The 13,494-nt window shown below is 33.9% G+C and overlaps 1 protein-coding gene across 2 annotated transcripts; it reads right to left on the bottom strand.

Moving 5' to 3' along the window:
- Positions 1–900: 900 nt before the first annotated feature.
- Positions 901–13,028, bottom strand: LOC145270658 (uncharacterized). Of its 2 annotated transcripts, XM_080126288.1 has the most exons (3): positions 12,789–13,028; positions 8,715–8,759; positions 901–1,241 (listed from the first exon to the last, which is right to left on the bottom strand). In XM_080126288.1, the coding sequence occupies exons 1-3, from the start codon at positions 12,990–12,992 to the stop codon at positions 1,047–1,049; spliced, it is 444 nt and encodes a 147-aa protein (XP_079982414.1). In that variant the 5' UTR covers positions 12,993–13,028; the 3' UTR covers positions 901–1,046. The 2 variants fall into 2 exon arrangements, with proteins under 2 accessions (XP_079982414.1, XP_079982415.1); XM_080126289.1 differs by lacking the exon at positions 8,715–8,759.
- Between the last annotated feature and the right edge of the window lie 466 nt (positions 13,029–13,494).

Raw genomic sequence — 13,494 nt, 5'->3', positions numbered from 1 at the left:
TTATGCTGAAGAGTTCCACTTTGTCCTGCCGTATCTTTTCACGCATCTGTGTTATTTTAATGATTACATAGTTTTGTTTTATTTTATTTTTTTTTTTGTATCTTTTTCTCGAATATTGGAATCCATTTTTCTATTTTTCCTCTTTCATTTCAACCAATATACACTTTTTTCAGTATATATTTTTAGATATTTTTTCAGTATATATTTTTAGATATGTATCCTGTATATCTTTTAATTGATATGTTGATGCGAATCGTTGAGAATCCATTTTTAGATTGCTTCCTTACCAATCTTTTTCTTTTTTGACAACTTTATTTAAATGTGTTTAACTTCTTCGCTTTGTATTACTGAACCCACATAGATTCAAAAAAGTTGTCAAAAAACAAATATATAACAAATAAATGTTATCAAAGGCAAGATAAGTTACTTTCCAACCGAACTGGATATATTTTTCGTGTTTTTATTCAATGTAACATGTTTATTTAGATAGAAAAACATAGTGTTTACCGATGTATTGGAAAATTCAAGATGGCGTCTGACTCCCTCTTTAACACGGTAAGTTCGGGAAAAGGTGTTATAAATAATAAACTAGACAAAATACTATTAAAAACCCGCTGAATATATGTCAAGCTATGTCACGGTAACATATATTGAGCCAGTATTTACCAGCATTTTATCCAGTTTTTAATTTATAACACCTTTTCCCAAACTTACTGTGTTAAAGAGGGAGTCAGACGCCATCTTGAATTTTCCAATACATCGGTAAACATTGTATTGTTTCTGAGTTGAATAAACATGTTACATTGAATAAAAACACGAAAAATATATCCAGTTTGGTAGAAAAGTAACTTATCGTGCCTTTGATAACATTTATTTGTTATATATTTGGTTTTTGACAACTTTTTCGAATCTATGTGTACAGTAATACAAAGCCAACTTCTTTTTTTAAATTCCCCAAACAATATCAGTTTTTGCTTGCAAATATATTCTTTCGTCCAGTTTTTTAATTACAAAAATGGTCAATTTTGGCGCATATGCACTTCATATTATCTGGTGAATTTTTTGAATATGTTTTTGCCTTTTGACAGAAGTCCCGCCCCCATCGAGGTCATGCTATGGGCTGAACTCAACCCCCCTTTACGTTTTGGTTTGCGATCCTCATCCGAGTGGGGGGCTGAGGCGGGGCGGCCATCACTGTCGAGTTTGCATTCGGATAGAGATTTGGTACCCATGCCAGACACCTAAAAGAAGAAGATAAACATAATAGTATTATAATATATTTGCTACAAGTTTTTAAATGTATATATATATATATATATATATATATATACATATCGAAGGATCGGTCGAAAATTATGTGCTTTTGAAGGAAACATTCTTGTTTTTTTTTGTTTTTTTTTTTCAAAAGACATTTTGTAATCCTACACGTCAACATACAGGAAATGAATACAGAAAAGATATAAACATTTATATATTTTTTATATTGATTTTTTATTCATACATATTAATATATATATTACGCCTGTGGAACTCTGTTCCGTCTGCCTGCTTCCCTCCGGACTACAACTTGGATGTCTTCAAGTCTAATGTTAACAAATTCCTAATGAACCGCCCCCTTAAGTAAACACTCCATCAAATCTCCACACTAACGTAATGTACTTGCAATAACCCTTATCCCTGAGTGGCTTCCGGGCCTTGATAAGTGGTGATCACTGTGTAAAAAAAATAAAAAAAATATATATATATATATATATATATATATATATATACAGGGTGACCCCAAAAAAGGCCAAAGACCCTAGTATTTTGATGTGATGTTTTGAATATAATAAACTAGTTATAACCAAAGTTTCCACTATCCAGCTACCCTACTCCCCGGGGAGTTGGTCCCCATTTCCCCTTCACTCCTCACATTAAAGATCGGCCTTGTGCCTCATTTGCTAGGTGGAGTAGCAAATAAATACCCTTTTGGCCAAGATCAAATTGTAGTATCTGTTCTTACTACATGCTGTACTTATGTTTGTAACTTTGATATAAAGTGGGGGATCACTTTTCTGTATTAATTTAATGTAAAATGATCACCTACTTTACAACCAGTCAGTCTCAAAGCCATTCAAGTCATTCTCCGGATCATTCAAGTTGTTTTTGAAGGATTCCAGTTATTTTTTAAGCATGCAAGTCATTCTTAAGGTCATTCAATTCATCCTTAAGTTCATTAAAGTCATTCTAAGTCATTTACTTTTTATTTATTTAAGTCATTTCAGCCCATTTTTCGGTCATTTTAGTTTATCTTTAAGAATTTCATGTCAATCCTACATTCACGCATTCATTCATTACACGAGAGCATGCGACTAATAGCTATCGGCCTTGTTTACAATAAATTAAAGGAAAACAAAACTAATGCATTGATGGGTTAAAATAACTATACCTTGGTTAGCAAAATCCAAATCATTTGCAATATTTTTCTAGACATGTCCCCAAAATGCCAGTTTCGCTTAGTTTTTTTATCAAGATTCAGAAGAGAATTTTTCCCGAAAATTTGCAAAGCATACTTAATGATTCCGTTGCTTAAAATAGTTTTATACGTTAGAACATCATTTTGATATTAATGCTTGAAAGACGATGAAAAATTTAAAACAAATAAAATTTAAATACCTACCTCAACCCCCCCCCCCAAAAGAAAACCACCAAAACGTAAAAACAATTAAAAAAAACAAACAAATAATGACAGAATATTTTTTTTAATAGGCCAAAAATAAAATATAGACCAGAAGTAAATATTAAAATCGATTAGAAACAATTTTTTTTTATTTGTTTATAACATAGAACAATATTTATCATAATAAACCATTAACAAAACAACTTCAACTTCAATTATAATTATTTTGTGTCAGGAGGATGCAGCTTAGGCTGACATTAACAAGGATCAACTTAAAACAGATTATCTCCCTTGGGTAAGAGTCACCTTCCACAACTGAGGTTTTTGGAACTCTACGGTTCAACAAAAGGTCACTAAGGATTACACAAGAACGAGTCAGAAAAGTTAATACATTTTTGACTTTTTATGCATAACTGCATGCGATATTGATAAATTATTACTGTATTAATGAGTAAAAGTGCCTTTAGAAATTGTTTGGGGAACATTTAGTACGGTATATAATCTCATACATAGACGTTTTAAAACTGCATCCAATATTCACAGTTTTTCACAGGGGGGGGGGACGTGTACAAGACGTAATACCTGCAAATAGCAAGGCAATACTGTATTAACTCTACTATAAATAAGCTCATACATATATATATATATATATATATATATATATATATATATATATATATTATTCCTTAATTGGAATTCATTTTTGAGATGAGCATTATATATTAATTTATTTTTATTTTTTTAGCAAATTTTCACAAGAATTTTCGAGAGGGTTCCAACAACTCTAGGATAGGAATGCTGAGTCTCTTAACTGTATCTTCAGTAATTACTGCCTTCCATAGTTGTCGTTATCTCACCACGTTTTGGCCAACTAATCCTCTAACCAGATTTGAGTAGGATTGAAACTGCTATCTTCAGACAATGCTTATCTAGAACTGTAGAGATTCAACCCCTCTACCAATGCGCCATGGACCCTGAAGGTAATTACTGAAAAATTGCCGCCATCTTTGTTTAATTCAAACAGAAAATTACCTCCCTGTTGGACTCTCCTGTCTTTTATGATCGTTTTCATTAAATTCTATTTTTTTATTGTGTTTAATAAAAAAAAATTTCTACCTTATCAATTTTCGTAATTTTTTGGATATAATTGTTTTTAAAAATCCAAGGAATACGTAAGTACCATTGTTTTCATGTGAAATTCAGTTTTACAATTTCCGAAATTTCGTCCCAATAGTATAGAAGCACTGTAATTTGTATAATAATTATGCAGTAAGCGATACTAATATTTTTTTATGCATAACTACATGCAATATTGTTACATTATTACTGTCTTGATGGTTTGGCCAACTAATCCTCTGGCCGGCTTTGAATAGGATTGAAACTGCTATCTTCAGAAAATGCACATCTACAGATTCAATGCTTCTACCAATGCGCCATGGACCGTAAAGGTAATTGCTGAGGATACAATTAAGAGACTCAGCATACCTATCCTGTCGCGGGAAAGAAAGAGGAGTATTTGGCCGAAACCTAGTGAAACAACAACAAGGATGAGGATAATAGTCTGTAAATAAAACTAAGCACTTTTTAACGTTTCGTTTTTTTTACTCGTACTATTTCCAAATGAACTAATTTAACATTTATTTTTCTTTAAGTTGGATGGAAATGAAAATGAAATGAAAAGGAAATGAAATGAAATGAAAAAATGAAAATGAAATGAAATGAAATGAAAAGGAAATGAAATGAAATGAAAATGAAAAAATGAAAATGAAATGAAAATGAAATGAAATGAAAATGAAAAAATGAAAAGGAAATGAAATGAAATGAAAATGAAAAAATGAAAATGAAAGAAAAGGAAATGAAATGAAAATTAAAATGAAAATGAAATGAAAAGGAAATGAAATGAAAATGAAATGAAAAAATGAAAATGAAAAAATGAAAATGAAATTAAAATGAAATGAAAAGAAAAAAATGAAAATGAAAATGAAATGAAATGAAAAAATGAAAATAAAATGAAAATGAAATGAAATAAAAAAAATGAAAATAAAATGAAATGAAAATGAAATGAAAAAATGGAAATGAAAATAAAATGAAATGAAATGAAAATAAAATGAAATGAAAATAAAATGAAATGAAAATAAAATGAAATGAAAAAATGAAAATGAAATGGAAATGAAATTAAAATGAAATGAAAATGAAATGAAATTAAAATGAAATGAAAATGAAATGAAATTAAAATGAAATGAAAATGAAATGAGGAAATAAACTAATGCAAAAAAAAATCTAATTTTTATTCTGTTAACATTTATGTATTTTTAAGTTTGGTGAAAATGAAATGAGTAAAAAAGAAAAGCGTTAATCAAGGTGAGTAGCAGTAAGTTAAAAAAGGGTCAGAGATTTGGCGATGAATTTCTTTGTATGTGTGGAATACATTCAGCAGTTGCGGTTCAATTCTGGGAGAAAGGGTTAAATTGGAATCAACTTGTACAGGGTGGAACGATAAAATTGTCGCTCTAAAGCAAACAACACTACAGCTTTATTTTAAAACTTTTATTGAAAAAATCAATTCAGTTAACTTGATTATGTAGTAAAGCTGACATTTATTCAATGTAGCCGCCTTCGGCCTCAATCACTACTTTGATACAGGTCCAGAACTGGGAGGATGCCTTTTCCATAAGTGCTGGCAAGAGTTCAGTGAATACTCGGCGGATGGTGGCGATTAGGTTGGTTTTGGTGTTGTGGGAGGTCAGGTTGGTGATGTTCTTGACATATGATGAAACGAAGTAGTTCAGCCACATCCAGAGTCTGCCAGCATCCACCTGATTGCAGCAGGGGATCATCACACTCTTCAACACATCCAGGTACACTTTTGTGTTGACTTTCAAGCCGACTTCCAAGATGTGAGGTGGCATGATGTGGCCCTCACTTGAAGCCACACCAAAGGCCATAACCATTGGGGGGGGCATCCGATGCATTGAGCTGTGCCCTCAAGCATTGAATCATCCGAATTTGCATTTTGAGGGTGCTGGCAATGGTCCTGTTGTCATAACTTGGATTGGTAGCGAGCATGAGTTGTATAGGAGCACATCTCCGATCTCGCTCGTTGAACATTGTGTCACTTTCAGACCTGATAGGAGGCTCCTATCGCTCTTGGGATTTGTAACTGGCCAACTAGTAGATGCAAAAAAAAAAAAAACAACAAAAAAACGCTTTTCATCAAATGGAAATGGAATCATGTCTTTTCTAATGCGACAATTTTATCGTTCCATCCTGTAACTAATATAAATGTTTATCTACATCATCCCCATTATGAATAAAGCACCTTATTATTTGAAATAGTCCAACTCTGAATGTTATAACAAAGTATAAAATATCGATCAGGATTAAATATTAAAATCAATCAGAAATAAGATTTTCATTTTGGGTGTATCTGACTCATTAGATAAAGCTCACGATAATCTTTTTGTTTTAATCGCCCCTGACAAGGCATAGAGCCATTTAGTGTAAGCAACTAAAAAAAAAAATACTACTTTGAAATCAAAATTTTTAAATAAAATAAAAACAAATTGCGCATCATCAAAACACATGGTGATTCTATGAATTTGTGACTGATTGATTGGACTATTTAAAAAAAAAAATAAAAAGGCACATTATTCATGGGGAAGTGATTTTAAAGCAGTGTGAAAACATCTACATTGGGCAAATGCATGATTATTTGGTTTGATGGTTTTGTTTTTTACGTCATATTAACCCTTTTCAAATTATTTAATGTCGAATCAAGTAATTTCGGAAAAAGTTTTTATGCTTCAAGTTCTTTGTATCTTGAAATATTTATTCAGAGTGTTTGGTTTGGTTGTTTTGTAGAAAGTAAAATTGTTTTTGTTTTTGACTTTGCAGAACATGATTGAGTTTTAGAAAGAGTTTTTATGCTTCCAGTTCTTTATATTTTCCAATATTTATTCATGTTTGGTTTGATTGTTTCTCGTTTTTGACTTTGCAGAACATGATTGAGTTTTACAAAAATAAAAAAAATAACCTCAATATTAAATATTGATTTTAAACTACCAATACAACTAAAATCTATAGATCCCTCCCCCACACAAGTGTATCTTTATGCTTGAGAAATTTAACGTGTTTTTTTACGGTGAGCGTGCAAAAACATCTTTATAGTTAGGTGCTCGTCTGAACTCCAATCTCTGGTCCCCAGTTAAATATTAAGATATTTCTAAAGAATCAGGTATTTGCTATCAACACCTTTTTTGAAGTCTTGGTTTTGTTTATACAGTATATGAATGCTCAATTATGAAATGTGATAATTTTGTAGCTTACTTTTTAAGTCATCTCTTTTTGGCTTAAAACTTATTGGTATATGAAAATTTACTGAGTTATACGAATCCAGTAAAACTCAGTACATTACAAACAAGTCTCTCTCTCTCTCTCGATATATATAAGTTATAAAATATATATGGCGATTAAGCTTAATCGCCATATATATTTTATAACTTACTAACTAGCTCTACCTACGTATTAAGCACTTTTGAAGTAAATACTTGAAGTTTACGCATAGATTTATACTTTCGTATATTAATTTTATGTGAGTAAATGAGGTATATATATATATATATATATATGTGACTGAAACAGATGGCTATTTGTAGTGACCATAAGTAACTGTTTACCCCTAATAAAAGAAATATTCCGCTCTTTTTATTGAGCACTGTTTAACAACCTCGTTTTCTTCATTAGTTTTGACTTTTTAGCACATCTGAATCCATATATATATATACATATATATATATATATATATATATATATATATATATATATATATATAACATTGGATAAACGAAAATATTTTATTAAAAGAGCAAAAAATTCGATTCAATTTCTTTCTTTTTTTAAAGTAGAAATATTTCTGTTTTAATTGGACCACGAGGTAATTGTAGCAGAATCGGAAATTTAGTATGGAATCAATACTTGTATCAGAATTGGGAAAAATATTGGGATAGTCCCATCACTAGTGTGTGTGTGCGTATGCGTGTATAGAGAGATGAACTATGTAATGGTTAAAATTGCCTGATATGCATTGGCCCAAAGATGGAGATGTTTTTCCATTTTTTTAAAGCATTAATTTATGTGAGAGGAGTGGTTAAAGGCAAAAAAAAAAAAGTGAAGCATTTTTTTTTTGTTTATTTTGTTAGTATCATCGTGCACTCGGCACTCACTATTCAGGTCTTGGTGAGACGATTTGGTGGAAAGAAATTCAAGTCCTTTGGTCTTGTGGGTCGAATTGGCGCCTAGACGAAAAGACACTGGAGCCCTTAAGCAACAGCAGACAAAAATCCTCAATTAAGCGGCTGTGGTCGCTCGAAGGACATAAAGGTTACATTTATTGAACAATTCAAATAATACAGCAAAAATATTTTTAAAAAATAGCAAAAACAAGACAACACAAAAAGAATAAAAAAGAAACAAAGAAACAAAAATACAAATAAAGATAAGAGAAGTCGTTAAATCTAGGAAAAAAATATTCTAGCAAACATTCTACAACAAAAATGTATCAGAAACCTTTCTACCGGTCTGTAAAATCCATTCCATCAAACATTCTTCCGAAAATCATTTTTAAACATTCCATCAAACATTCTTCTGAAAATCAATTTCAAACATTCTATTAAACGTTCTACAAAAAGCAAACATTCTATCACACATTCTAACAGATTTTATTCTATTAAAAAACATTCCATTCTATTAAAAACATTCCATAAAATCATTTTGAAAAAACATTTCATAAAAACATTCTATAAATTTTTTTAAACATTCCATCAAAACATTCTACTAAAAAATATCAAGCATTCTATTCTATTAAAAAATATTCCATCAAGCAGTCTATAAACGGTTTAACATTCTACTAAAAATATCAAACATTTTACACAAACAATAAAAAAATTCTACTTTTATAAAAAAAAATCAGTTGAGTAGTTGTCTGTGTGTATGCGTGTTCGCATGTCTAGTTTAAAGTAAAAAAAAAAAAACTAAAAACTACAAAACAAACACTCACAAAGTTGGTATTTTCTTGATCGGCATTGCCCTGGATAATTAATATCTAAAATTAAAAAATAATTATTCATTCTTTGGGGGCGAACGGGGCCAGGTTTCATCAGAGAGGGTCGGTTTGACAGTCATTTCTAATGTTATTCTATTACATAAAGGAGAGATAAATAACTTTCAGTACTTTAAAAGAAGAAAGAGGAATGGGCAGAGGTGTGAGGAGAAAAGATGTGGGAAAACCAAGAAGGAGAGAAAGGTAGAGAAACATAGAAAGATAAAAGTTTTAATATGAACATGTCACACACAGTTAAGTTAGTCTATAAAAATCGGTTCTATCAAATATCATATCCAACCTTCTAAAAAACGCTTTCAGACATTCTACCAAGAGCATTTAAAAGTATCACACCAAACATTCTACCAAAAATATCAAACAGTAGACATAAAATACATTTCAATTTGAAATTTAGGTTCTCCTCAAATAAAGTCGACAAAAATTTTTTTTTTACTGTAATGATGTTGAAAAGAAAAAAAAGTAAATCAATTCTTTTTTTATTTATATATATATATATATATAAAAAGGGGTTACCATATATCAAGGCTTGGAGGCCACTCGAGGATAAGGGTTACTGAATGCATTGTAGTCATTGGGACAGTAGCGTAGTAATCATTTCTGGTGGAAATTTGGTATAATCAAATTATTTACGAAGACGGTTCAACAAAAACTTGTTTACATTGGACTTGAAGACAACAGTATTGTAGCCAGCTGGAAAGCAGACCTGTGGAATAGAGTTCTAGAGGCGAGCAGGTGGAATTCACGTTTAGGTTTAGGCACGGATAAAGAGTGGGGGACAGGTTGCTCTGAGCAGCTTCTACCCAGATGTGGCAACAGTACTCCATCCTAGGACGTACTTGGCTCTTATACAGGTAAAGAATTGCATGAGCAGTGAGATATCTACTGGAGCGGTAGAATGATCTTACTATTTTTCCAGCGACCTTGGCAACAGATTTGATGCATATATTTTTTTTTTGTATTACATTTTCACCCCAAACAAGGCACATTGCCACTTTGGTGTAGGGGGATACTATCAGGGGCAGCAACTACTGGGGCACTATGTTGGGATTTGGGCAACAAGATGTCGGTCCACCTTGCACTTGAACTTCTGCATGTCAGTACAGTTAGGGAAGCAGGAACCTGGAATGGAATTCCAGAGTCTAGCGGTTCTGGGGAAGAAACTACTGGAGTAGAAAGATCTTTTACATCTAGGGATCTCTACTGTGTGGGGGTGGGATTTAGCTGCCTGTCGGGTTTGTCGAGGGTGTCTACGTCGTGGGGGAACAAGTGTCTGCAGTTCATCAGAGCATTCACCATTAAAATACTTGTAGAACAGGCAGAGGGATGCAACGTTTCGTCGATGGGACAGAGGCTGAAGTTTAGATACCAATACAGGGCCTATCAGATTGGCGACTCTTTTTTTAACCTTGTCTAGGAGCGAGAGACTAGTAGCAGATGCACCAGCCCAAATGTGACAACAATACTCCATACATGGGCGAATGGTGGCCTTATAGAGGTACAGGATACTTTCAGGTGTCAGTAGTTTTCTAGCACGGTAGAGAGAGCCTACCTTTTTCGCATATGCTCCATTTCAGATCAGGAGTGAAGGTCAGACCAAGGAGCTTGTCTAAACATGGAGCGTCCTCAAGGCGAGGGTTTTTAATTTCAGTAGGGGCCAGATGTGGATCAGAGATATTATAATGGAAACAGAGAGGCTTGGTTTTAGATGCACTAAAATTAACCAACCACCCTCCCCCATTGCACCACATGGCCAAGATCAGAGGAGAGAGAATCAGAGAGATCTTGGCCATTTCCAGCCTTTGAAGTGCTGCCATAGATGGTAGTGTCACCTGCATTAATGTCTACGAATGATTTAAGGACGTGATTTGAGAGATTGATGATGAAAATCAGGAAGAGAGTTGGGCCGAGGATGGAACCCCGAGGAATGACAGCATTAATACTGTGAGCTTCTTATTTCTGCCCATCAACCATTACTCTTATAAACCTATCAAAGAGAAATGATTTAATACTTGAGAAGACATTTCTAGTTATACCGTAGCTGGAAATCTTGTGAAGTAGGTCTTTATGCCAAACCTTATCAAAGGCCTTTCATATGCCAAGAGCAATTGCCCTAGATAAGAAAGCCTTTGTCGAGAGATTCGCAAATCCAATGAGGTATTACTGTTAGTAGACCAGCTGTAGGTCTAGTAGAACAAAAACCATGTTGAACGCCACCGAGTAGGTTGTTTCTGTTGAGGTGGTTGACCATTTCTCTAACGCAGATTCCAGTAAGTTACTTATGACGCACAGGAGAGTGATTGGTCTGTACTGAGAGGGAGATGACCGATACCCCTGAACGTTTAAATATGGGGCAGACTGATGAGGTTTTCTAGGGTGTTGGCAAGCATTTCTCCTTAAGACAACATTTAAACAGCTTTGTAAGTATGGGGGCTAGTTCTGGTGGAAGCTTTTTGAGTACTATAATCGAGGCCAGTTGCTTTACTGGGATCAAGATTTTTGATAAGCTTGGCAACATCATGCACAGTTATTTGTTTGTCGCATAATGTGTTTTCAAACACAAGAGGAAATATAGGAGAGGGGGGGAGGCAGGTCTAATCGGGTAAGGTAGAATTTGCTGCAAAGTTCCTGGCAAAGAGTTTGGCTTTGTCAAATGCTGATAAGATCATCTCAGGTCCATTGATGATGGTTGGGATAGAGGACATGCTTTGATTCAGGACCTTGTTTGTTATTTGCTAAAACTGGTAGGAACCAAGCTGCTGCTCAGCTACTTTGGACGTGACAGACTGAGCATACAACACTCTCGCATTCATTGCTGGCAGTCCTAAAGGCGGCTTTAGTTCCAGTTCATCTATTTTGATGCAAGCAGTGGAAAGAGTGGTTTCTGTGCGCAATGGCAGCCGCACATTCTGGAGAGAACGATGGCTGGCTGTTAGGATTTTGCATTTTTTAGATGGTATGAAGTGATCTACATTGACAATTAACCATTCAATCAGGTCTGATACTATAGAGGACACGTTCATTTTAAACATGGAGCACAGAGGAATATCTGATAGAAATGTATGGAAGCTATCTCAGTCAACTATAGAGCATCGATATACTGTACAATGTAGAAGTATATCTGAGGACTTATTACGTTTTGTTTTTATTTTAACTGAGACAACCGAGTTTTTTTAATTTTTTTTTTTTTACATGGAGGACACCACTTATCAAGGCCCGGAGGCCACTCAGGGATAAGGGTTATTGCATGTACAGTAATCAATGAGATAGTATTGTAGTAATCATTAGTATTGGTGGTTTGATAGAGTGTCTTACTTAAGAGGGCGGTTTGTCAGGAATTTGTTTATGTTGGACTTGAAGACATCCAAGTTGTAGTCAGGTGGGAAACAGGCAAATGGAAGAGTTCCACAGTCGTGCACTTCTGAGAAAGAAACTCTGCTCATGGAATCTACGTTTGGATTTAGGCACAGATAAAGAGAGGGAAAAATTATTGACAGTGGTTTCAGCTAGACGAGTGTTTTTCCTGAAAGATTGGTGAGGGGGGACGAGAGATTGGAGCTCAGACGAGCACTTGCTATGGAAGTAACAATAAAACAAAGACAGGCTCGCAACGTCTCTTCTGTGGGAGATAGGCTGCAGAGAAGAGAAAAGTGCATCCCCCACTAAGCTACGAAGCCTATTTTGTACTCTGTCAAGGCAGGATAGGCTGTTTTTTGCAGCTCCTGCCCAGATGTGGCAGCAGTACTCTATCCTTGGACGTACTTGGCTTTTATACAGATAGAGAATGGCATCAGTAGTGAGATATTTTCTGGAGCGGTAGAAGGATCCCACCATTTTCCCAGCATCCTTGGCAACAGACCTGATGTACATGTTCCATTTCAGATCAGGAGTAAAGGTCAAACCCAAAAGCTTGTCAAAATATGGAGCCTCCCCAGTAGAGACTTGCATACTGACCGTCAGTATCACTGTACCCCCACCATGTTTGTTTTTATTCATTATAAAGCTTTCACATACCCGACTAACTTCCTCATCAATATTCGGTGATGGTATAGAGTCCCTCGACTGGCTTTGCGTCACGCTGGCCCTTTCAATTTCCTCGTCTGGCGTGTCAGCTTCACGAATGAAATTAGAAGGTACCAGCCCTTTTTTGCCTTTGACCTCCCCAATGAAAAATCCATCGTCATCCATATCCCCGTAGATAATCACTTGGTCACCCATCTTGAATGCGAGCTCCGCCTGGTGACAGAATAAAAAAAAGAAAAAAAAATTTAACGCCAATACATAGTTGAAGCAAAATTGTTTTGTATTATTAAAAGAATTGGTAATGTTTACGCATTTATTTTTTTATGTTTGAATGTGCGTTTTGAAGCATGACATGAATTGACTAAAAGTAATGACGCTTCTACACTATCAGAACGAAATCTTTTAGTCATTAAATCGAGTTTTCAGATGAAAAAAAAAAAAACAAAAAAAAAAAAACAATGGCTTCTACTTATTTTTTAGTCAATTCTAATAAATTATAACGATAGCTTCCAAATTATGCAGCCGAAATTACCTGAATATTACTGAATTATTTAAAAACAAACTTTAATTGTGTTAGCAGATGAAAAATTGTCGCAATCTTGTTTAAATCAAAACGGAAAATTACCTCACTTTTGAACTCTCCTGTGTTTTATGATCATTTTCATAAAATTCTATTTTTATTTTCTTTGATAAAAAA

Source organism: Euprymna scolopes, chromosome 46 (genome assembly GCF_053919585.1).
Source record: "Euprymna scolopes isolate OS-2025 chromosome 46, ASM5391958v1, whole genome shotgun sequence".
In the NCBI taxonomy this organism is placed as follows: Eukaryota; Metazoa; Mollusca; class Cephalopoda; order Sepiida; family Sepiolidae; genus Euprymna; species Euprymna scolopes.
This window is presented reverse-complemented; position numbering and strand designations above follow the sequence as displayed.

Coding starts and splice junctions, on each gene's coding strand:
- LOC145270658 (XM_080126288.1), bottom strand. CDS start 12,992: ATGGGTGACCAAGTGATTATCTACGGGGATATGGATGACGATGGATTT. Junction 8,760..12,788: donor TTGATGAGGAAGTTAGTCGG/GTATGTGAAAGC, acceptor TTTTAATTTTAG/ATATTAATTATCCAGGGCAA. Junction 1,242..8,714: donor ATCAAGAAAATACCAACTTT/GTGAGTGTTTGT, acceptor TTCTTCTTTTAG/GTGTCTGGCATGGGTACCAA.